The 26208-nt window shown below is 40.3% G+C and overlaps 1 protein-coding gene across 4 annotated transcripts in view; it reads right to left on the bottom strand.

Annotated features, from left to right (window-relative positions):
* LOC134542076 (dachshund homolog 1-like) overlaps positions 1 to 26208 on the bottom strand; it is a 544392-nt gene that overhangs the window by 283129 nt on the left and 235055 nt on the right. For all 4 annotated transcript variants that reach the window (XM_063385989.1, XM_063385986.1, XM_063385985.1 and 1 more), the window contains 2 exons: positions 5612 to 5828; positions 162 to 221 (listed from right to left, as the gene is read on the bottom strand). In XM_063385989.1, coding sequence (XP_063242059.1) covers positions 162 to 221; positions 5612 to 5828 — 277 coding nt within the window. The remainder of the gene's footprint in view (positions 1 to 161; positions 222 to 5611; positions 5829 to 26208) is intronic.

Here is a 26208-nt window from a genome sequence, read left to right as displayed (position 1 = left end):
CAATAATTGGTATCACTCGTGCTATTTTTAGGACACATGGCCGAAGTCACAGGTGGTGTTCCCTCCGATCTCATCGCCTCCCTCTTGCCTTCCTTATAAAACTGTTGCCTAGCTAACGTGACTACGAACTAGTTAGTAACTACATTGCAGGATTTGCTTACCTTTCTAAGTGCTTCACGATGTCTTCGTACGCGGCACGACAGTTCTCCCAGATGCCAGACCTGAGGAGCAGAAAAAAAATTAATAAACACACAATAGATTTGGGAGGGGGGTTGATGGGACAACAAAACACTTTTCCTGAGGCAAGGATATTTGGCAGAAGTGAGCCACGTAAAGGGCGACAGTGCCTTGGGAACATGGAATTAAATAGCCATATGTGTAGTTGTGTCGGTGAGACGGGTGATAAGTGCGACGCTAGTGGTATCGCCTCTAAGCGCAAGGCCTCTCGTAGTGCGTAAGGCAACTATGAGATTTGGGTGGTAATCATAACATATTATGGCGTATAAATAAAGTCAAAGGTTCAATGTAAGTTTATTTACTGCTTTCAAGAATCTCTACCAATATTTGCATGCTTGAAATATGGTTTAAAAACGAAATATGGAAACGAAACTACTCATCTGCCCTTTGCGAATCTAATTGCTTTTCGTAAACAGACCCCACTCGGCTACCTTGAGCAGTTTACAAATGGCGTGTTTTTATTTCTGATTATCTGCACACTATGTGTGTGCACAGATAGGCACAGAATATAATAACTCCCTCTTCAAAGAATATTAAATTGTAAAAAAACTGATTTACGCATATTGTGAAGAAATAGTAAATATGTAACTGGCTTAGGCATTCCTTTGTAGCAGTTTGTAAGACAGGTTTGTACTAAACATGGCCTTATAGTTAATTAGATTTTTAATCTGGCTGATTCCTTTGGACGATAGCTCTAGGAATATTCGTAGATAATCAAACTAATCCTGACGAAAGGAGGAAAATATGTTATTCAAATATTTCTTGTCGTTAATGGGGAAGGTAAATAAACCAAAGCGATAAACGAATTTCATTAAGTCGAGAGACGTAGCACTGAAAAAAAAGACTTGTTTAAAGAATTTTGATTAAATTCCAGTACGCAGCCCTGATCACAACTAAGAACAGGAGCAGTTTTAAAAGATATTTTTTCCTTTTCAGTCTGCAACTAATCAATGTAGCAGAAGATACGCTCTGATTAGTTTTCAGAGTGCTCGTCAAAGGCAGGGCGAGCACTGAAAACGAAAACATACATAAGAAAATTTTCTTTCAAAATTCAGATATGAAAAGGAGCAATCGAAGCCCTTATTTATGACTTAAAGCAAATAGCTACAATATGTATTACTTGCACGAAAAAATCGAGCTCCTGTTTGAAAATAGCAGACATTTCGAATTTGTGTGTTTTTTTTGCACACTTTGGACATAAGAAAAATTACCTCTTTAATAGATTTTTTAATCTAAATCATGCAGCTATAAGCGGAACTCTCCTTCAAGAATTCAAATAAACCTTTTCAATTTAATATCATTAAATCTTATTAATTGAGGCTCTTAAATAACTAACGCCCCCATGAGCGTAGTCAGTATTTGTGGATAAGAAAGGAGAAGAGATGTGAGCTGTAAGAATATATATTGCACATGCCTATTTCTGGGGGGCTCTGGGACTCTGAGAGGTATGAAATGAAACAGGTTTGAAAACGCAATTTTAGACTGTATAAGGACCATTTGGTGCTTTTATTTACACCATAATTTTCTTAGATAAAAATGGCGACTTAACACCAGTGCTCATGATTATGTTCCGATACATGTTTAAAGAGAAAGATTGACTCTAGTTTTTCATATTTAGTATCCATAAACTGAGCCATACTTTAGTCATGTTAAGCTGGTTAATTAGGTGCATTATTAATGGGGGAAAATTTGCGTCTACCGGGAGGCCACGACCTCTTCCCGACTACGCCCATGAATACTCTAAAAAGACTGATTGCTGAGGCGTGGTCTCTCGCATCATGTGAGTTATTTAATATTCTTGCCATTACTGTTGTTTGAGTGTTAATTTTATGTTAGTAATATCGCAATAGCTCTCTTTGCATTTTATGTTTCGTATCAGATTATCTTTATATTTGTGTACTATATAGTATCTAATAGCGCTAGGAAGTCACGTAAATGTTCATAGTGTTACGAGCATACTGGAGGCGGGGCGCAAGGCAGGCCAGTGGGCCTGCTCATCGGTCAGCAGTCGCGTTGACCCCCGGGTGGGTTCCTCGCTACAACCCTCCCCCACCACTCCCCCTTTCTCAGCGCTTTGTCATTGAACTCTCAGACGATATGGAGGGTTCTGCGGGCTCTCAGAGGACGCAGCGTGGAGTGGCGTAACTAAGACGCCATTGTTCTGGAATCTTCGGGTGCGAGATCATTCCAGAAGGTGGGCTGGCAGGTATAAATACGACGATTCCAACCTCCGAGTGAAGTGAAGTGAAGAGGGCAAGTGACCCCCTTGGCGAGCGATGACCGGACGACATGCGACAGGCCTCGTGTGCGGAGACTGGTGCGTCGTGACTATGTTGCTGTGCGGAAGAGTGAGTAGCGCGAGCCATTGTGTCGGTACAGAGGTGCGAGGTAAGAGACTAGCGGTAGGGTAGATACACTGTCGAGACGAACTCCAGTGGGGATAGTGAACTGTGGACTAAATGAACGAGTGGTTGATTTCCTTAACATAAACTTTGTGTTGTATTTAATTAATATTGTAAATAGTAGTTAATAAGTAAACATATATTTAATTAACTGGACTATCCTTTTCGAACCTGGTTTCCCACACGTAAATAAAATAGCGTTTATCGATTGCGGGACCTTTTACAGTTACAAAATAACGTTTATTAAATACCTTGTAAGAAATTTTGTGACTCAACAACAAACGTTAGAAAACTACGAAAGTAAATTTACAGGAAAAATATAAGTAATGACAAGACCGACTCGGCGTGAGATGCAGAGCCTTAACAACTGATCGACGATGCCTCGAGAGGAACTAGCTTCGACTCAGAGATGAAGAGAACTTCTCTGCAGACAGAACAGGACGCCGCCGTCAGAAAAGCTGACGGCTCCGAAAAAAAATACTGAAGGGGTTGGGCGAGGTCGTGCATGGTTAACTGATTATCATTTCATCACTTTTGCTTTTAATTAAAATGCAAATCTTCCGTAAGAAGGATTACAGGGGAGGACGCACACTCGGAGGAAGCTAGGGCAGAGAGACGGGGAGAGACAGAGGAAGAGATGGACAGACAGAGAGTAAGAAGTGGGAGTTCCCGAAAGGGGACGCGGGGAATCAAAGGGTTGCGAGTAAAACGTCAGGCCTCGTCGAAAGGTGGGTGCGGGTTTTGTTCTCGTCTTGGGCGTCTGGTATCGTCTGTGTTCATCGCCTGCATAGCTTCCAACACTACAGGTGCTGCAGCCACGGTACAGGGAAGGTCCTCGCCGAATGCTAACGAAAATCTCAAAGGAATGAACCACTTTGCTGGTTCACACGCATAGCTCTTAGAAACAATCCGTGATCGAATCCCAGGGGGGAAATTTCTTCTTTCGGATCGTCCAGGTTTTTGCAATATTGCTAAATTTTGGTTGGTCTTCGAGGCTTACCCCTGTTTAACTCTTCAAACTGATACAGTCCATTTTCACGTTTATGGAGATTTCCATGTTGCTTTCAAATATTAATAACGTTGGATGAGGAAAACAGAAAAGATAGAGGCTTAATTTAGATATATTTAGGTGAAGTTATGCCATAATTGACTTTAAAATAAATCATGTGTAGATTAAAGCTCTATCCAGCATAAAACAAAGTTCGTAAAAAATTGTATGAACATTATTTGTAAAATAAATCCGACATGTTGAAAAAAATAAGATATAAAACTACTCAAAATATCATTGCAGTAAATATAAAAAAAGTTAAGAGAGAAAAATTCAAAATAATATCTATTTTTTATTCCTTAGCATTCATTGTGCTGTAAATATATTGGTGTCATCTGTAGATGACTAAATATTCAGTACCCCTAAACACTGATAAGGGTGTTCGTTATTCTAAAAGAAAGCACACAAGTCGATGCCGTTCTTGGGACTAAACAAACCTCTAGTTTTCTCTCCTTCCCATCTATTTAGCGCTAAGCCTGCCAATTGGATAAGACGACGCAGCGAGACAAAACAAGGGGCCAGTCAAGAGGCCAAAGGAATTTCTCGGTTCACGGGTTAAGTCCATTACAAGTTGGCTGCCTGCAAGAAAAGGGGAGGGGGGGAAAGGAGATTAGAAAGCCGTAGAAAAGACGCCATGTCACTTCGTCTGCCCTTTCCACTCGTGGGCTGCTTCGGGTTCCCATTACTCTTCCCGCCTGCCCCAAAATTCCTCGGGACTGCTCGCCACCACCACCGGACAACATGGTCCTCCAACACCATCACCAGTGGCCGACACTCTTCATGGGCTATCATCGCAGATTTACCAGTGCCTCACAAGATTCTTAAGGATTTTATCTTTGTCTGTGAAACACTAATGGGGATTAGGCCTTGCCATCTTGCAATTTCGCATTTTTTTATATACCACTTACAATAGAGATTCCGTTTCAAACATTTCGGCTTAACTGGTAGTAACACTACTAGCTGTGGCTACTATTTGAAGTCAACATTTGTGAACTGATCTGATTATCATGACAGTTGTAGTTTTCGCGCGTAAAATAAGCAGTTATTTTCTCGTGGCGCTTACAGACTATAGCCTGTAGTTAAATATGTGTTTTCAACAAGGTTATAGAAGGTCTGGGCCATGACATACCACAAATTGGGATTATAGTAATAAAGAAAAGAAAAAAATTCAAAATGGCGTGGCCTTATATCCCTAAAGGTCAAAAGAAATCACAAGACCTCTACGCAAGCATTAAAACTGTGCTAACAAACGCTATTCATAAAACAAACACCAACACAACAGTAATAAGCTTAATCTTAATAGCTACGTGGTTTTTGATATCATGGAAACAGCATGAAAATTATTTTCTGTTTACTACGTTCTAAAACACAAATAGCAGGCAAAGTGGCTTTATTCCCCGCCCCCTCCTCTCCCCGAAATAAAATTATGGGTATGCTCTTGATGACCGTGTACTAAAACACCATCCGAAACAATTTCTCACACTTTCTGAATGATATCGAACTAGAGCATTACATTTTCCTGTTAAAATGCCGTCACATGGAATTTCGGTGATTTGTCCAGGGCAGGGGCGTAACCAGGGGGTTTCAAATCCCCCCCTTAGAACCAAATCTTTAATTAATTTCTTATTCATCACTCAAACAAATTGCATGTTAAAATTAATAAAAATTTTACCGTTACAATATTTTTTAATTTTAGTACCGAAACTGCTAAAATAGCACTATTTTACACCTTCAAATCCAAATTTTCCCGGGGGAGTACCCTCCGACCCCCCGCTTTAATACGGGGGGGCCATGCTTCTTAACACTCCCCCATACACAAATTCTGGCCACGCCGCTGGTCCAGGGTAAAAAGCAGATTCCCCGGGCGGTTCCGCCTTCCCTGACTTGCCGTGACTTCCCGGACGCCCAGCCCTGATCGGCGTACCTGGCGATGGCCTCCATGCCCGGGATGCCCTGGTTCTTGATGATGGAGCCGTCGGCGCGCGCCAGCCCCGGGTGGGGCATGCCGGCCGGCGACAGGATGGCCGTGTGCGCGGCCGCCGGGTGGTGGTTCAGCCCCATGAACTGCATGTGGTTGAGGTGCGTGGGCGGGTGGTTGTAGCCGTTGGCGAGCAGCGGCGACTTCTCCATGCGCGGCGGGTCTGCAAGCACGGAACCCAACCAGCGTTAGGGGCATCCGGAGCACAGGGGCGTAGCCAGGGGGGGTGTTTTGGGTGTCCAAACACCCCCCGAAATATTAAAAAATGTATATTTATGTACTTATGACAAAATTTACACTTGTCTAGCTGTTGCAAATGCACTTAGATGAAACTAAGAAAGAACCCTTTACCCGATAACCCTTAATATTCAGAAATTAGTTTTCAACAGTGTCTCGTTAAAAATATCATATAGTCGGGACACAAATTTATGTTATTTAAATCCAATATTTTAATTACGAATGTGCTTTAAATAGCACCAAATTGCACATTATAATCAAAATTTTTCCGGGGCAGGGTGTAAGTAAACACCCCCCGAAAAGAAATCCTGGCTACACCCCTGCGGAGCAGGTGACCGATTTTCAAAAAACCGGGAATTTTCGGTACCAGTCTTTTGTTCATTAACTGTAGAGCAATCGGTGATTGAAGTAGTGATAGTTTTGAACTATTATAAAAAAAAGGTATTTTAGTGACCAAAAATTAAAAATATATATATAAATATTTGTCATACATATCTTTTATTGCAAAAATTATTTTACTAACGTGAACATTCTCAGTCTTACTATCAAACTTTAATTTTGGAAGAAAACCATTCAAACAATTAATATTTTTGATGCATGTAACTTAAAATAACATTATTTTTGTAATATTTTTCATAACATACTTTTTAGGAAAAAATATCGTTATTTATATAATAATGGCACAACAACCACAGGCAATTGGACACACTCAGAAATACGAAAACTGACTGAAGACTGGGGAGCGGCAGACCCACTCCCCTCACCCCGCCCACAAAGATCGCCTCACCAGAGGAGAGTATTAAATGAAAGCAACCTTAGCGCCCAATATAAATGAAATTTTGTGCTGTCGATGTCGAGTTCCGAAAGTAACCGAAAGAACCGGGAATGGATTTCAAGTTCCCGGATCTTTTACCATGTCAAAAAAAAGTACCGGGATCTCCCGGCTCTTTCGGGACCGAGACTACCCGGTTATGGACCTTAACCAACACTCGTCTTAAACCTGGGCTCGGTCGGAAGGGGTTCGTCTGAAACCAGCCCCCATTAAGCATGCTGACAACAACCGTTGTCACTCCTACAATTACGAAGTCTGAAACCACGACCAACTGATTAAAACCGAAGATACAACATAACATAGAATGCCTTTCTTGGAAGAAGGCTCTTAATTTCCCAAATAATCGCACCAATTGGTCACCATAGCGGTAAGTCCTGTTTTCATTTGCCAAATTTAGTATGAAACAGCGCTAAACTGGCCACAACGATCTTAGAACATAGCTCTTTTTTTCTGAGTAAAGGTATTTAGCAATTCTCAAGTGACCACACCAGTTAAAGAGCACAGAAGTAATGCACTTCTTGGTTGGGGGCGAATCTCCAACATAATCTAAACACATCGATGACAAAATGGCATTAAGGTGACAATGAAACAAGACGTATAAATTATGCCGCAAGCTTGCCAGTAGCAGATCGTTGGTGATTGTCCCTATACTTTATGGCATATGGCCACACTCGTAAGAAATTGCATCAATTATCTTGAAGGAAATTCTCACTCCTCTCACGAATCACGCTATCGGACGCTTATTTTTAAGGTACTTGTCGTCTAGCAGTATATTTTTAAGGGTGTCAATGATTTTAAACTTCTATAAAAAATAATTCAAGTGGTAGGAGCTGGTTTTCATGCTGTGACGTCACTTTCACAGTACGGAAGGCAATTACACAAAAACCGATCACCCTGCCACAAAAAGTCACGTCGCGTCTAAGAGAAACGAGACTTTGCATTGGGTCACCACATTCGGAATTTACGAGCTAAGTAATTTTGTTTTAATTTGTGACTTAAATGCTTATTTTATTTCATCAATCTAGTATTTTAGGATAAAAAAAATCCTTAGTATAATTATTTTTAACTTATTTTGCCATTGTGATTAGAATTTTTTTTTTCATGCAAAAGCTGGAAGCATATTATTTTGACAAACAAGTAGTGTAATTCTCTTACTAATCCACAATACAACTTTTACCGATGGAGGATAAACGTGATATGAGCTACAAAAGAATGGACAAAAAAGATGCCGACCGATAGCTATCGCTGTGTTGGTGACCTTTAACAACACGTCGGCAGAAAAAAAGTGCCAAGGTTTTCTGGGCGATTCCTTCTGCTAGATGACGGAGCACAGACAATGTTATTACCAGGCGTAACGATCAGTTCCATCGCAGCAGAACGTTTATATCATTCCGCCCGCCTTTCACTCTGGCTGGAAAGAATCCTGTCTGTTCCCCAGCTGCCAAGTCGTCACTCGCATTATGTCAGCCACAGGAAGAAAAAAAAGCAATTCGCTTGCTGTTGCATACTGTAAGATGAATTCTGGTAATTACCAGCAATACACTGTCACCCCAAGGCACAGCAACTGAATGGAATTAGCAGCGAATAACAAAAATAAGCACTGTGAAGTGAATATTTTTTATTTCCCCTTTTGAAGGAATAAAACACAACATTAAAACAATTTTCTGAGTAACCCGGCCATCGAATCCGGGCTCTGATTTACATTAAATGTGTTAATTGTGTTCTACGGCATGATTTAAATGTTTAGTGTTAAATTGATATTTTAATTTTCGCACGGTGTAATAACGGGAGAAAAATTTGAACCGGCATAGTGTTTAATGTTGTTCGTGTATAAATTATTAAATAAATAAAAATATTAATGATTTGTCCTCGAAAATATGCCGTCAAGAAAATTGCATGAAATGTGTCATTTGAAAGTTTAATGGGGAAACAGCGCTGTTTCGCTAAACACCAGTCTCCGAATCATCAAGCACAGAAACCCAGTGTTTATCAATTATGCAAAGACCATCTTTGCATGAGTTGCCTCTTATATCCAGGGTTTAGAAAGGTCGTGTCGAAGAAGGTATAGATATTTCTTGATAGTGACCCGACTGTTGTGTTTTTTTTTTTTTCACCTTGAAACGACCGTACATTTAAAAACCTTGGTAGTGTAATTTGCATGAAACCTGTTCGTGGCTCGCCAAACAATGCTTGTTGCGTGGTATTAATGCTCCCAAGAAATTACCTTGGCAGGTTGGTGCATTCGAATTTTGTCCTTCACCCAAAAGCTTAGAATGAACCTAATCAACTATTCTGTTCGGGCTGACAGTCATTTTACTTGTATGTCAGGCTAAAGAGAATGGAAATACTAACTGAATCTGAGTTTCAAATAATTACGCATTGCCACTGCAGCTTTTATTGACACAAAAATTGGGAGATAAAGAAGGCGGATTACATTTGATCCTAGCTATGAAAAAATTATATTAATAAACATAGTTTGCTGAAATCACTCAATGTTCAGCAATATTCACATTTTTCGAATGGTTCCTCATCACATCCACATATCCCCATTTCTCTGTGCTTTTTGTTAGATTTTTCGTTCTTAAAAACGCATTGATGACAAAATACTGAAAATAGTTGTTAAGTTTAAAAAAAGTTTTTTTCAGCAGAGAAACACAAACTATAATTTTTAAAAAAAAACCACGAGCCTACCATCTCCGAGAGTTCGATTTTTACCTGTAGTATGACCCTGGCAGTTCCTAGTCCCAGATGTTTGCCCCTTGGATGAATATGTCAGCGTATGTGCTAAGGAAATTTTTCCTGTGAAAAATACTGTGTGTAGTTGGAAATTTATATATATATATATATGCTATTGATAGTTATTTTTAACTCTGTTGATGACCAGAGGTTTTTTTTTTAATAAGCAGTAAGTTGGTTAACGCTTCCGTACTCTCGGCTGTCTCCTGTCTCATTCCTGCAGAGCGCAAGGAAAAGCTAACATAATAAGCGGTATCACATGCTGGAGATCTTATGCCACGACTACCCCCCCCCCCCCCACATTTTCACGGTACAACCCCCTAAAAATCCTTTATCCTTTTGCACCCCGCGGCAAAGCGGCGGTCGCATTATGACGTCCGCGAATCCATCGTCGAACTGACAGCTGCACAATGCCGCCGCGGAGAACATTCGGGCGGGGCCAGAAAGAAGAGGCGGTTAGGTGGGGGGGGGGGGGGAGATATTCCTTTCACCCACGCACGCACGCACGCACGCACGCGGGAAGATACAGTTTTCCCTCGCGTGGAGAGAAGCTGCGGAAGCGAGCAGAATGATCCATCATTCCGTGGAAACAGAGCACACACGAGAAAATGCAGCCTCCGCCAAAGAGAGAACGAAAAAAAAAAAGATAGGGGAGGGGGGGAGACCTTTTTACCCGAGCCCCGAACATGATTCGAACTGATTTCAGGCGGTTACGTTTCCGCTTCGACTGACGTCGCTGACGGACGTCTGAAGAAAACACACACACACACACACACACACACACACATATATATATATATATATATATATGGGATCGAGGGACTGTTCGAAAAAAAATTATCCAACCCACTCCCTCCACTCTTCTACTCACTCACTCACACACATACACACATACAACATATAGGATGTATTGAGTTCGGAGTGTTTCGTACGGCGAGTTCTCTCTTTAGCAGTTCCGCTGAAGAACGCGCTGGGAATTACTTGCACAATGACTGACAAGCTGTAGATTGTGGATATCAAGACGCGGTGGTGGGCATCTCCACAAGTACTCGACAGTCAACTGTTGCGTCCACTGTCGGACACAGTTCACAAGCCTAAAAAAACACATTTTTTTTACTAACAGTTATTCTTGTCTTGTTAAAGGGCAAATATTTCGTCTTTCACAAAAAATGCTTCCTAATAATAATATTGTATCAATAATTACGATCAGTTTTAACTAAGGTGCTCTTATGGATAATCCTAATCTAAATAGCTCGATAAATGGAAACATTTTGTGCTGGAATAATAAACGGTATGCGGCTTACGAAAAAAAAAAAACTTAGCAAAAACGGCAGCCATGTGTACTTCAACTTGTATTCAAACCTAGAGTCCCTCGCAACAATGATAGCGCTTCAATACATATGCCACGAAAATTCTCATTTGGACTTAACATCTCGACGACAACTCGAAAATAACGCCCAGTAAATATCCGGTTAGAGCTATCGGAATTTATTTACAGGAAAAATCTCTCAACAGTAATGACAAGAAAATGAAACAACAAACCCCGGCGTGTGAGACATAGTCTAAAGTCCAACAATGTGATCTATATAAATAAAAATGTAAATGTTTGTTCGTTCAAAATCTTAAATTTCCGTAAGTTTTTCACCGACTGATTTAAAATTTGGACACAACGATGCATTCGAATACGTTCATATTTTTATACACCGTCTATGTCAGACCTGTGACAGGTTAAACAATAGATAAATATATATACATAGGTATAAAAATAAATGTTTACGTGTTCGGCTTCTGTAAAGATAAATATATAGATAGGAAGATATAGACAAAGAAAAATATTGATATAGAGAGAGGTATAGAGAGATATAGAGAGATAGAGAGAGGGAGATAAATATATATAGAGGTATCGAAAGATAGATCGAGGGATATATGTATAGAGAAATATTGAGATAGAAACATAGATACATAGGGAGATATAGAGATAGAGTGATGTGGATAAACATATGGACATAAATAGATATGTAAAGAGTGTTATATATAGAGAGAAATATAGTTAGATTTATATAGAGATAGATAGATGATTGAGATATGTGTACCTACTTCAAACAAATTATTTTTAAAAAAACTGAACTAGGCATAGCAGCGCAAGCCGGGCATCAGCTTGTAACAAAATGAGTGCACGATGTTATAAGAGCTCCATCGATGGAACGGGCCGAAACGAAGGACCAGTCTCTCGGCGGGTGGGTCTCTGCCCTCGTGAGGTATCGCCGTAACGGAAGACACCTTGAAACAAAAGGTGCTGTTTCGCCGGGGGAGAAGGGAATGAGTTCTGAGATAGTAAGTTATTATTTTTTCCCCTCCCTTCCCCCTCCCAAGTGCGTTTTTTTTTTTTTTTTTTTTTTTTTAATTCTCTTCCCGACGGCGGCGGCGCTGCGGAGGCTGTGAACGCGGCCAGATGAGCGAAAAATAACCCGGGACCCCCGGTTATGAAATATCGTGTATTTTTGGGCAGGAGGAATTAGGGGCTGTGGGGGTGCTGGCCAAGGGGGGCGGGGGGGCAGGGTTTCCGCGCGCCTCACTAGGGGGATCTCCGGTAACAAGAAGCCCCCCCACTGAGACACATCGCCACCGGTACTAACCGACGCGAAAACATCCGTCTTGCAGTTGAAGACAAAGATAGAAGTAGAATTTTTGAGGCTGGGGCCGTCAAAACCAAGTGAGAATTTACGTTGGTTTTTTTTTTTTGGGGGGGGGGGGAGGAATATGAGCTAAGTTTTTCAGTACTCGCAATAGATGTGTAAACATCCAACCTCGGTAACGCGTGCAAATGCATGTGTTCTCAAGTTGTTCGCGTTGCAAATAAACCTATAAAACGAAACTCTGACACGAATTTTAATGTGGAATTCTTTAAAATTAATACCGAGCGTGATCCATAAACTTAGAGATAAAAATCCTCACTTTTCAAATACCAATTTTTCTGGACGCAAATCACCCACATACCTTTATTCTGCGCCTGAATTGTAAACGTTGCTTGCCGCCATCACGCGCAGATAAAACATCTAGGGATGAGCGAAATGGTTATTTTTCAACACCGGTTAAGGCAGTTATGGTTCCGATTGAATAACTGGTTATTTAGACGGTTAACTTTATTAGTTATTGGGCATGAAGGTCTGTTTTAAATTATTCGCTATACAAATTACAAACATCTACAAAAATCCATATAATATTATTATTTTATATTTTTATTATAAAAATTAAAAAAAAATCCACTGACGATATTCCAACAGCGTCCCTTGAGATTAACACGCAAGCGCTCTACCACTGTGCTATTAAGTCAATTGGATAAAGAAAATATAAGGAGAATGTGTATTTAAAAAGTGTGTAATTCCAGGTTTTTCTTAGTTATTTCAAAAACTTGAGATTACTATGCATTTTTTGGGTTTGCCAAATATATTCCAAGGTATTTTCACTATCATAAAAATTTCCCTAGCACACCAATACCTTTGATATGTACCCGAATGTTTACGAAAATGACTATGTACGGGTTTATGTTTCTGCATGTAGGTACGCCACCTTTTTTTGTCACATTTCCGTTCATCGATTTCCGTTCCATTTTCACGAAATTACTCCTGCCAAATGCTGTATACTGAGAGCTAAGCTGTATACACGTGGAAAATAATTTATACAACCATTATTAGAGAGACCTGCAAAATTCGCGGATTCATTGACCTCTAGGATAGACTCCAGTCCTTTAAATACTCGCGGAAATGACACCTGTTCATTGGCTACTGACGTGTGAGACATCTCAACTAGGCTGTACGTAATTCGGCACTTTCTTGGTTTAGTGTTTCCCATTGGCTCACAGTTCCCCGGACAAAATGTGGGCCAATCGCAGAAGCGGTACGAAGGTATAGTTGTTTTGATGCTAGCCTATCGCGAAATGAATCCGCGAATTTTGCATGTCGCTAACCATTATTAATTGACAGTTGTGTCCGGGCACGACGGCACTAGGGGGTTTTCGATTCTGCGATGTCTCGACGTTGCCTTCCGCAGCACAGAGGCGAAGGAATAACACAACACCCCATGCTTAACTAGGCAAAGGATGTTTTTCCACACCCAGCCGGGCAACGAACCTAGGACTTTCGGCTTACCAGACCGAATTTCAAACCACTGGGCCAACACGTCACACGTGTGTATTTCAACCAAACCTGAGAAGCTAATGTCTTCATTGCCATAAACTTTATACTTTTTTTAACCCATCATTAATGCAATATTTTGTACACGTGCTGATGTCTTCATTGCCATAAACTTTATACTTTTTTTTAAACCCATCATTAATTCAATATTTTGTACGCATGCTGCTCTTTTACTTACACTCAAGTAATAGGTTAAATATACATCTGCAATTTTCCGTTTGTATGCATTGGCTGTTTGAACAGGCCAAGTTTGAATTTCACAAAAAAAAAAAAATTTTTTTGGGTATTTGCATTTTCACGTTATTACTATTTTTATTGCAATTCTTCGGTTGTTTTACATTCATTTGTTCTTTCTTCCTATTATATATTACACGTCATCTACTAATTTCAGAAAAAAAGGTCTTGAAATATCCATAGTTAAAAATATCTTTACTTATTACATATGTAAACACCGTTACTATTAGCCAATATCTGTAGCGATGTTATTAAAAGCGTTAACCTCAATGCGAGGGGTTCTGGATAAGAATGCTGCTTAAGGCATGGAAATGTGTGATTTTTTTTAATTTCAAGTGTAAGGTTTTTTTTTTTTGCGAGCCAAGTCGACATGCCAAATGAAATAAATGAAACTTTTCGCATAGTCCCATGTATTTTTTTTAAATATTATCTCAGAAATATATTACACAACTAGCTAAAAACCAAAAATCTAACACGGAGAGTATAATATTGCTTGAAATTAATGAGCTTCCTAAAGCCTAACGTTTCCTTGAATTCTGTTTGTACAGCAGTTAAGTCTGTGCAGCGTAACTTGTCTCAAACTTGACAGTTCTCAAGAGTAGTTAGTGCAAGTGGTTGCCCAAATTCTGTCGCTCGCAAAGCAACACAAACACAAACACTGTTTGACGGAACGACCCTGGCAGAAAGGATACGTGGTACCACTGGAGAGAAAGAAGTGTCGCAGTGTTACGTGACACAGACTATACCGTGATGCTCTGTTTGCACTGACTGGTGGTAGGTGGTCACTGCTAGGAACGGGCCCAAGAAGGAAGACCGCATCGGAGATATACGGGCCGGTTCACCGCATGGAAGGGAGGGAGGGGAGAGTACAAATGAAATACGATGCGAGGGTAAAACGTGAAATGGGTTCGGCGTTTATACCACTGTCGGCTCCAAGGTCACCGAGGGGGGGGGGAACCAGCCTTGGAATTCGGAATCCGTCTTGCAGTAGTACATCTGCGAAGAGGAGGAAACAGGTATGCATATAACGGCACGTTATTATGAATTACAATATTATGAATAATTATTAGAGACCTGCAAAATTCGCGGTTTCGATGGCCTTCAGGATAGACTGCACATACTCCTGTACACTCGGGCAAATAACGCAAGTTCATTGGCTGCCGACTTGTAAGTCGTCTCAGCTGGTTTGTCTGTGATTCGATGCTTCTTTGGTTGAGGGTTTATAACTGGTTGAGATTCGTCCAGATGAACAGTAAGCCGATAACAAAATTATCTAAGAGGTATATGTGTTTGAATTCTAGCCTATCACCGAATGAATCCGCGAATTTTGCAGGTCTCTAATAGTTATCAATTAATTCTCACAAAGAACCGGCGACGTGGAGGAGGTTTTCGGTCTGAATCGCGAGAACCTTCCGGAAAAGTTCGTCAGTCACCGTCCACAAAAGTCTCGGGCGTTCCCTTGAAGAGATGCGGGGGGGGGGGGTGTTGGCGCCCCGATCCGGAGGGAGTCGAACCCATCCGACGGCAGACGACGCCCCTAGGCCGCGCGGCGCTAACACGATACCTCGCGCGCCGTCGACGTCGTCGTCTTCGTCTTCAAAGACCTTACCCACTCCTCTCAGACCGCAGGCAAAGACCACGGGGTTTGTTCTTTTTTTTATTCCTTTCAGTTAGACCGTTTGTGTTCCCACAGCTCCGGTAATTGGTCTTCTTCTTCTCCTTATTATAATCTGCGCCCTGCCCCCTTAACCAGAGGGGGGCCCCTTTCGATTGTTTCCGCTATTAGCGATGAAAAGGGACCCGGGTTGTGGGCTCGCTGGCTGCGGATGAAGAGGGGGGAGGGAGAAATGTGTGTGTTTGAGATAAAGGGCCGATCAGGGGAATTGCTAGCCCTCGCGTTCGCTCCACCCCAACCCCCCTTCCAGCTGATACCGGACCTTCTGTTGCCTTCGAACCGTGCACCTGGGTACGTTTTGGGCGTGTGGGGATGATCCACCACCACCTCCCCCTCCCCTTAACTACCTTTCACCGGCCGGGGGGGGGGGGGGGGGCGGAAATAATAACAATTGTCTGCCAGGAAGTTCTGATCTTCCTAACCTACATATCCGTCACCAGCGCGCCGCCTTAATCAGGGGAAGCCTTCATTTCACAGACGAGAGAGCCACACCCGAAGTTACCCGAAGTTCATGCTCGCTTTTTTCCCCCGTTCTATTTCGTTGTATAAACCGATGTGGCATTAAATTTTGCGGTCGATTCGGATAGGTTAGCTACATTATAAATACTTTAACACATTGTGGACGGTTGGTTACATTAGGTAAGTATAGCTACATTAAAAATACTGTAAAATCATTTTATGGTTGCTTAGCAAATAACTTTTTAATATGTAGCTATCTATGGCTAGGAAACCGTTTACATGATTTCACAGTATCTTTAATGTAGCTATCCTAACCAAATCAACCGTCCACAATGTTTTAAAGTATTTATAATGTAGCTAACCTAACCTTTTACAATGAACCAAAAAAAAAAACCGAAGATGCACGATCGGGTGTTTGGCTCTCTCGTCTGTGAAAAGAAGGCTTCCCCTCAAGCAGGGTTTCCACGACGTCACGGTAACGGATCAAGGACGTTGACGTGAATGTAAACGCTTTGGCACGAAGATGGCGCGAATTGTCTGCATAGAGTGACGAGCTTCACAGTTCGTTTTGAACACGCTGAAGGTAAAGTCTGTGTCACGCGACTCGCCTCTCAAAATCAACATTTCTCAACAACAAAAAATGTGAGCGAATATTTTACAGCACACTCGCCAGAGATGTGTAAACATGTAATCTCGGAAAAAAAAGTGCAAATTTATGTATTTTCGTGTTGCAAATGAACTAATAATAACGATGCTCGTAAACGAAACACCCAAAATTTATTATCCAGGGAAACTGTGTTGCGACGAACATTGCGTCAATGATATAGGTATATCGGTTTGTTGGTTCTATAAAGCATTACGAGCGAGCTGGTATCTTTTAAGAATTTTTCTAACTAAAAGTTGCAGTTCATTAACCTGATTAACCTTAAATATTTCAAAACACTAATAATAACTCTAAGTATATGTATCTATATATTGTTTTTGCTTAAACAACATAATTCCGTCAGTAAGTACTTCCTACAAAAAAACTTTTTCTAATTGAGTTTATTTAACATGTCAGATTTAAAAGTAAATATTTAACCAGTAAATGTCTTGTAACATGGCGTCGAATAAATGTAGTCTAATAGTTTCCTGTATATCTATTGATTGACGAACACTGCGCTATCTCTACATTTCATTGTTAACAAACCTTCCATACTTAATTTTATAGGGAGTATGACTAAGCACTAAAACACCATCCAAAAAATAATACTTCTGAGTGATGGCAGACTATCGCTGGTTAATAAGCAGAACTATGCCAGGTTTTAAAGTATATTCCCTGACTTTCACTGACCAATTTCAACTCCCCTGATTTTCCCTGACTTTCCAGAATGCAGACACCTTTTACAAGAACGAAATCCATCAGCAAACCCTGAAACACATACCGTGCCCCAAAGTTTTTAACACACTATTTGTTAGGGAAATCTCTTCGCAAAAAAACGCATGGCCCTAACCACTGGTAATACAGGAAGTCCATAAAATAATGTCCCAGTTTCAATTAAAACAGTTTAATTTAGACTATTTACAACAAATCATACATCAAATCGAAGGTAAATAAATTTTTTTTACAAATGTTCTATATGTGCAACTTTAGTTCTACGGCACACATCCGACCTTAAGTCAATTATGGCCACACTTTGGTTAACACTTCCAGAGTAACGGAAGCAATAGCCTCTTTAATTCTGTGTCTCACCTCTGACATATATTTAGGTAGCGGCAGAACGTAGACAGGATCTTTTATAAAGCCACAAGGGAAAAAAATTGCATGGCGTTCGACCATTACGACCAATTCAACCACTCTCGTACAAAGAGATTCCAATGGTGAGGATCTCCATCCTTTTGCAAAAAAAAAAAAAAAATTCCAGGTTCGCCCTCCACCAATTGGAAAAAAAAAAAGCTATTCTTTCACATTGCAAGCGAGAAAACCACAGAACAGTATTCGCGCTTGAATGATCTGAAACTTTTTTAATTGCTCTTTAATTGTGAAACGGAACCAAGACGCTAACAGTTGATACTTTTAAATTTTATAGCTGGGGCATTCCTAGGGACTGGAAAAATTCGCGGTTTCTATTACCACTAGGATAGACTCCACGATTCTCTATGTACTCGGGCAACTATCATCTGGTCATTGGCTACCAACTCGGGACATCTGTTTACTGCGATTCTTATGAATCGATACTTCTTTTGTTGAGTGTTGGCCATTGGCTCAGAGTCCTTCAGGTAAATTGCGGTCCAATCACTGACGCAGCATTAAGCTAAACGAGTTTTGGATTCCAGCCTGTCTCGAAGGGAATCCGCGAATTTTTCCGGTCTCTAGGCATTCCTAGGGGCAGGCATTTTTCGCGAATAAATCTGAGCACCTATTAGACTGCAACAAAGTATACCCGTACCAGTGGTTTCTTCCTTGTGATTGGCGGCCGTCTGCGAGACAAGTCAACGCCTTATTTGACCGGGCCAATCAGGACTTGTTTGCTTCCGCACTGACTCACGGTGATTGGTGTTGTAAAAATTTACACTGACCTGAAAGAAACTTACCCAATTATGAAACACAGATGTTGCTACAGTGTTTTATTTTTATCGGCTAGTCTCGGAATCTTTTCGTGAAATTTGCATTCCCATAGGCATTCCTATTCCGGACATACGGAACATTTTTACGACGGTCAAATTCGAGTCGAGCTACGTGGCTCGGACTGTATGCCGCTGTTGCGCTGCGCGTGTCGAGAGCCCCATATTTGCCGCATGCGTGCGCTCGGCAGATGCGCCGGTTGGGAGTTTGTCTGGAGGCCCACTTCGGGATACCCTCTAGGGTCGCGCACGGCCTCCAGGGGGAAAGGCAGGAGGGGGTCGCAACCCCTCTTCGACTGCAAACGAGCCGTGAACGCAACAGACCCAGAAGTAAGGTTGGAGGAGAAGAGAGAGAAAAGCAGCGTGGTGGCGAGGGAGCTTGGGCAATGCCCCACCCGCCAGATGCGAGGACAGGTGTCCCCCGCGGGGCGTGGAGTAAGGAATATTGTCGGGAGATGGAATGCTACGGCGTAGTTTAAGGTCACTTTCTAACCTCACAGTCGCCATATTGACAATATTGCGGGAAAATGTTCATTTGGCCATGCCTGCTGAAGGTTGAGAAGCACATAGAAAAAAACCGCCATTTCCATAAAATACAGTCCTTTGAAACTGATTCCACAACGAAAACCCTACACTGTACCCAATTTTTTTTTGTTGTTCAGCAAACATGGAGCAGACCTTCAGCTAGACAATAATTGGCTTCATATACTGTAATTTTTTTTTGTAAATTCATTGGTAATTTTGTACATTTCCATGAAGAAAAAAACTGTATCTCCTCAAAATAGAGTTTATAGTAATACTGGGTTCAGAATTTTACCCGGCCATTTATGCTTTGTTTCGTCCCAGTGCCGTCAATAATAAGAATAATAAAACGAAATAATGTCCCATTATTGAATATTCGGTAATCTTTTACGTGGTTTAAAAAACTTATGCTTGAATGAAAAATCAATAAAAACGTTAAAATTACGCGTCAATTTTCTTCATAGTTACTGGGTTATTATCTCGAAAAAAGTCCCTCATATATGCACAAATAACCACAGCCATGTTTTGTACAAAGTCTTTCTTGTAATATAAACAAACCTTTTTTTAGGCAATTGGTTTCCAAACTAATCTGTTGTTCGAGTACAGAAAATTTTCTTTGCTCAGTTTCCATGAAGTAATGCATGCATGTCCACTCCCTGCTCGCGGGTTTGTAGTTTTTGCGTTCATCTAGAAGACTCTTGAGCAGAAACTACCATGCACGTCTGCAAGCTGCATAGAGAATGAAACTGGTGTCCCCAACATTGGACGAAATCATTTGCCAATAGAACCAGGGTTGGCCAAGTCTGCATGATAACATGGTAACCGGGTGTAGCAGATTTTGACGTGACGTCTAATAAATCGATGAACGCCGGCTGAACGCACGAAAAAGTGTCCCGTTACGCACATTGTTCCGTTACGCTGTGTCCCGTTACGCTCATTGTACGCTTGCGCCGCATCTATCTCTCTTCCACTCGACTGTTTATAAAGTGAAGTGAAAAGTTAATGTGGTTTTCATTGCTTATTACAAAACAACAATTTCGGCAATAAAGGTTAATTATTCTTGCATTTTAAAAATCTGATTACTAGTATAATTTCAAGTATTTATTCTTTTATTATTAAAATAAAAATGATTCAATTTTATTCATAAAGTATGCAATCATTTCTTTAAATGTTTTGTTATGACGTTGTCACGTTAAACTATCGTCCGTAAACCGACTTTACAGAAAACCAATTTTTATTTTTCTCTCTTTCAGGTAACGGTCTGTGCTTTGTTGGTATAGTCATCATCAGAGGTGGTCAAGAATAATTTATTTTGGCTGAAACAATATGGCGATGGCGGAGTTCCTGACACCATGAATATAACACGACACTACAACCTCATATCTTGGCGTACGCACTTGGCACGTCGCTGTGGATGTAAAATCTTTTCTTGCATTTATTACGTCCAGAGTTTAAAGGCAGTGAGTTATATATTTATTGGCTAACATTTTTAATAATATATACTGTGTCAAAAACTATTTTATATTTAATAGCGTAGAGTGAAGCGTGTGTTTGTTAAGGATAACATTTGTAAACCAATACACATGACGTATTTTTCATCACCATTTTTTGAAAGTTGTATTGGAAATACGTATGTTAATGTTGAAGCTAAGGGCGTAAGATAAAAAGGTGTTTGTTTATTCATTGGTGTAAGTTTCATGAGTACTTTATACCTAAAAAAATATTTATTTCCGAATTAGTGAAATGAGTATTATTTTGCACAAATACTTCAGCTATCACTCTGATACTGTCGGACAAATTAGTGGACACTACGTACATTGTAAAGGGGGGAAGGGGTTTAAGTGAATTTCACTGCAAAATTATTTTAAAATTTTTAGAAGCCTAAAACTGCTATCCTTTGTAACTATGAACAATTTATTGACATGTTTTTTTATTCAAGTTACTCCAAAACGCCATAAATGTACAGTGGTTGCAGTATATCTTAAAGCTCGGAGAGTTATGAAAAAACACTCGAATAAGGGTAACGTAAAACCTAAATATTAATTTTTGAAATGCTTGAATATTCACAGTTTTTACGCACAAATAAAAAATGGACTAGTATTTGGTGTCCTAGTTAGAAAATAAATTCAACTGTAAACATGATTACAGATATTCTGCGCCTGCTGTAACATTTTTGCTTTGGCTGCGTTTCTAGTGCACTGGCGGTAAGCATTACATTTTGGGCACGAATAATAACCTATTATGCTCTTTATCTTTACCCGGTCCGAAAGGAATATTGCCCTCCATTGCACAGTTTTACAGCACGAAGAAAGCAGTGACACAAGAGATTTTTTTTTAATACCGTGACTAGAAGTCGTTACTCATTCGCCTACATTTTAAAACTTCTATGCGAGGGTCGTGCAAGTACGTCGAACATTTCCATCGCTTGCTACACTGGAGAAACTGGTACAGTAGATATATATTACCAAAAAAATACGCAATACGTTTAAGAACACGCGAGGTATTATGTTTTTGTTTGTGATTCGCAGAAAGTAAACCGTCGTCTACATTTCAACGAAAAGCATCCTTGAAAAAGCCATGATGTGTTTTAGGACTTGTAAAATTAAGTACGTGCATACGTTAGAACACTGCGTCTTTATAGGAATAAAAGTTATGACTTTATTTCCGTGAAATTTGAGAAACAAGTGAGTTTTAAAACATATAGCCTACATGTATCGTGACAAAGCACTAAAGTTATATTAGTCAGCAATCGCGCAGTTTTTTGCTCGTTTCCATTACGACATTTCGTAGACTGTCTTTTTTCTAAATACATTCTAAAAAAATATTTTAATACGTCTCTTTGTATGATTAATCAGGGATCCAATTCCTTTTTACGTATGATTTAAAGCTTAGGCAGTGATTAAAATTATCTCCAAGATCATTCGCACCATTGGGAGTCGTTGAAAATTTCTAGCAAAAATGACATTTTGTACCTAAAAATCATTAAAAGTGACAATTAATAATAAGTGATAATTAATTATTTTACGTCTTTGCAGTTTTAATAAAGCAATTTTTCAGACGTTATATACGTACACGAGTGAGTAGCGTTTCCTATTTTAAATTACTGCCCCTCAAACTCTGTAACAGGATTCTGTATCAAATTTCTCCTTCAGGGTATTTTTCAAAATTTAATTGCGACACATAAGCTCGCCTTCAGTCGAACACATTACATCCACAGCAATGCGTATAAACTTGCGCCTCCCATAAATCCCGTGGGCCTTTAATGATCCCTTCGCACGAGTGTACACACCAAGTGAAAATTGGTACGGGTTTTGGGACGGGTGGGGGGTGGGAACCCGTAGGGAGGCCAGGGTTTAGTCGGAGGAAAAAAAAATGGGGGTGGCGTGGCATAAATGTCAGAAGTGTGCTCGCAATAAAAGTAATAAAGGAGGAGACAAGGACGTGGAATAAAAGCCGGGGAAACGAGTTGTAGTATTTTATTTCTTCCGCCTCCTGCCACCCCATCACCCCCTCTCATTTTTTTTTTAACCTACCCTTCCTCGAACCAAACCTCTGCCAACCCGTTTCTTTCTTTCCGTTTGCGGTTGAGGTGTGTTATGTAATTCGTCGACGGGAATGGTAAAAGCCAGCTTCTTGGGGTATCTCTCCCGCGTGATGGCAGAGGCGGCGAGGGTGGCCGACTGGTACAGTCTCTGGACCACCTGAACACCGAGCGAGTCGTCGAGGCATCCCGTTGGGCGGGTCGTTACCACAACGCCAAAATGCCATAACGCCGAATGTCAAAATTGACCACAACGCCGACAGCTAGAAAACTGCTGTGTACCACAACGCCGAAATAGCAACTGAATGAATTTGTGTGTGTTTCTTAAATGTACCTTAACGCCGAAATACCACAATCAAACCTAACCTTACCTAACCTAACCTAGCGTAATATAGCCTAACTTAACCTAGCCTAACCTAACCTAGTCTATGCTAACTTAACCTTTGTGGCAGTCCTGCAATGACATTTTTCGGCGTTGGTGTATTTCGGCGTTGTGGTACACAGCAGTTTTCTAGCTGTCGGCGTTGTGGTCATTTTGGCATTTCGGCGTTGTGGTATTTCGGCGTTGTGGTATTTCGGCGTTGTGGTATTTCGGCGTTGTAGTGCGTCCTCCCGTTCGGCGAATGGAAACCAAGCACCGGAGTCTGCCCGTCGGGAATACCGGGCTGTCGAGGAATCAGCGGTCAAGTTTGAACTCGCCGAGCAGTGGCGAGTAGAGAGTTCAATTCACAATAAGACGGGAAGCTTCTTCCTCTCCTCCTTGTAGCTCGCTCTCTCTCTTTCTTTCTCTCTCTCTCTTAATGTAAACATTTTTTAAGACATTTAAGATAGTTAAAACTCGCTTAAAAATTATTTTTAAATGTTATTAAATATTTAAAAACTATCCTATTACATTGATACTGTATAAATATTTAAAGGCTGCGCTTGACCAAAACTGTCGCTCAAATAAGAAGAAAAAAGAAGTATACACAATGCTGATCAGAAATTAATTTACTGCACAAGCAGTTAGAATGGCCTGTCCGGTATATCAACTCCTATTATGCATTATCTAATTGACTGATTGCCAACATGCTGTATCATTCTGCAGCGTTCTGTTCATCTTCGCTCGGACATATTGAGAGAACGCAAATTTTAAACATATCACACGAGTTTTTTCTGTCATGGGCTTGTTTGAGTTAATCTTTAATTAGTTACTGTCTCTTGTCCAATTTACTGGTTAGTATGTAATAAAAAATTTTCACGTAAGGAAAATATTCAACATAGGGGTATGTTGCCAAAAAAATATAAAAAAAATAACGATATCAATACTTAGGCGTAGGCATAATAAGCATCTGCAGTAATATCAGGCCAGAAAGTTAAAAGTTTATCTAGTCTATGTTTTAAGCCACAGTATTATCAAACTAAAGCGCATTATCAACAAAACAAGACCACAGAAAATACGAACTTATAGGTTAAAAGACATGTTTAAGGAAAGACACAAACATTCATAAAATTAAATGATAATACTAGCGGCGAGTACGTTGCTTCTAATATCCGTAATTTTTTTGGTCCAGCGGCTATACCGACTCAGACGCAGCATCGGTTGACAGGTCTAGGCAGAGTAATTACGGGTTGTCACTGCACAGCTTACCTCGGCTATTATTATCACCGCCTGATACAAAACTCGCCATTACCGTGCACTTCCTACCTGCCTTCTTCTTCATCATCATCCCATCCCCCCCCCGTTTTTTAAAACCATTTCATTTTCATCCACACGGACACACATACACACTAGCAGACAAATGAATATGGACTTTTTATTTCGCCCGTCTTGTAATTCCATTCCATCTGTAACGGTTCCCGCGCTATAATGGCCCAAGTCCAACATTTTTTCTGTATTAATCGGAAGATATAAGAGCCGAAATATTCGATACTGGTTTCAACTGTATTAGAGCGCAACAACTTATTGTTTATACTTGAAAATATATCGTCGTTGAAGCATATTACTCAATTTACTGGAATGTCGGATGTTAGGCCCAAAAGTGACTGACTGTGAAGTCACTGGCGTTTAGTATTAATTTTTTTTGAATGGCTTTAACTGATAAAATATAGTCTGTAGACACTATTTTAATGTATCAGAAAATTTCTTAATTTCTATTGGGTGCCGTAACGAAAGGCCATTTTCCAATACGAACACTTAGAAAAAAACTTTTTTGGCTTCAAAAATGTGAAAGTAAAGTTGGCGTCTTCCTGTTCCCACCCCTTCCCATAGAACTGATACTGCATAATGTATATCGTGGTCCCTAAACAATGGTTCAACAATAAACGCCCCAATAATCTGCTTCCCAACTCCAAAAAGCTTTAGTCTAGCGCATTAAGATTATAAGATCATGATCATAATACACGGGAGTCTATTACAACGAATATCAGAAACTACCAAAATATTTTAGTTCTTATTACAGCAGCTGGAAATAAATACTGGTGGCTTAGGAAAGCACACACACCTTCCACACTCTTGGGACGTGATGGTCTAAATCGCTTAGGGATCGTCTCATAAAGACAAGTAGAACTAAATTCCAATTGTTACAAGCTAAGTGCTTGAAAAATTATTTCAATTTCGTGGTAGATTAAAAAAAATAATACAAACGATTAATTTATAACTGTAATTTTGTCCTCTTAGTTGGTGCTAGGATGGACACAAAATTAAGCTTTTTAAGTTTCTGATGAAAATGTTGAGTTGGTGCAACGGTAAAGCAGTCGACGATAGTTATATTATGAATTCATTAAAAATAATTAGCAAAAGCATGAAATCGTGGAAGAAAAAATATTTTAGGATACTGCCAGTTTAGGCCGCAGTTGAGTGAATCGGATTCCACGACCGTCCTTTGTCTCGTTGTTGCGCGAGACCGAGAGGGACAGGCGAGGTCTGGGCTTCAAAGGCCGGCTGGTGAAGCCTTCCGCAGGGTCGCGCGGACTGTTCTTCGGGTCGTGAGGCGCTCTTCCTCCCCTGGCGGCGGCGGCAGACACTCTGCTCCTGCCCGGCCTTATCTTATAACTCCACTGGCGCGGGCCTACTCACGCGGTCCAAGGTCGCTGGCTTCAGCGTCAACCCTACCGAACAACTCCTCGGCTGAGTGCAGTTCCGCGCGAGAAAATTACGGCAGTTTTCCGTCAAAACCATACATTTTTGTTAGACTATCATCACGCTAGTTTATTTTATAAAAACTTTGGCGAAATATGTTATTGTTTCATCTTTAAATAGTTATTTTTGGTTGCCTTTAAAACATTCGCAAGGATTTTATTTTTTAAAGAAATATTTAGATACACAGTAAATAAAATAGCCGATGCCTCAAATATTATTAAGTTCTTCTTCAGCAAAATAATCGTTAATACTATTTGCCAAACCCATTGATGTCTTAAACATGTTTTTTTTTATAAATTTAGTATTTAGTGAATGGTTTTGAGGAACTTTAAGGTCAAATTTTATATTAACCCTAGCATCAACTAAGAGTATGTAATAATAGTGCTATG

The sequence above is a fragment of the Bacillus rossius genome (assembly GCF_032445375.1).
Source record: "Bacillus rossius redtenbacheri isolate Brsri chromosome 4 unlocalized genomic scaffold, Brsri_v3 Brsri_v3_scf4_2, whole genome shotgun sequence".
Lineage (NCBI taxonomy): Eukaryota > Metazoa > Arthropoda > Insecta > Phasmatodea > Bacillidae > Bacillus > Bacillus rossius.
This window is presented reverse-complemented; position numbering and strand designations above follow the sequence as displayed.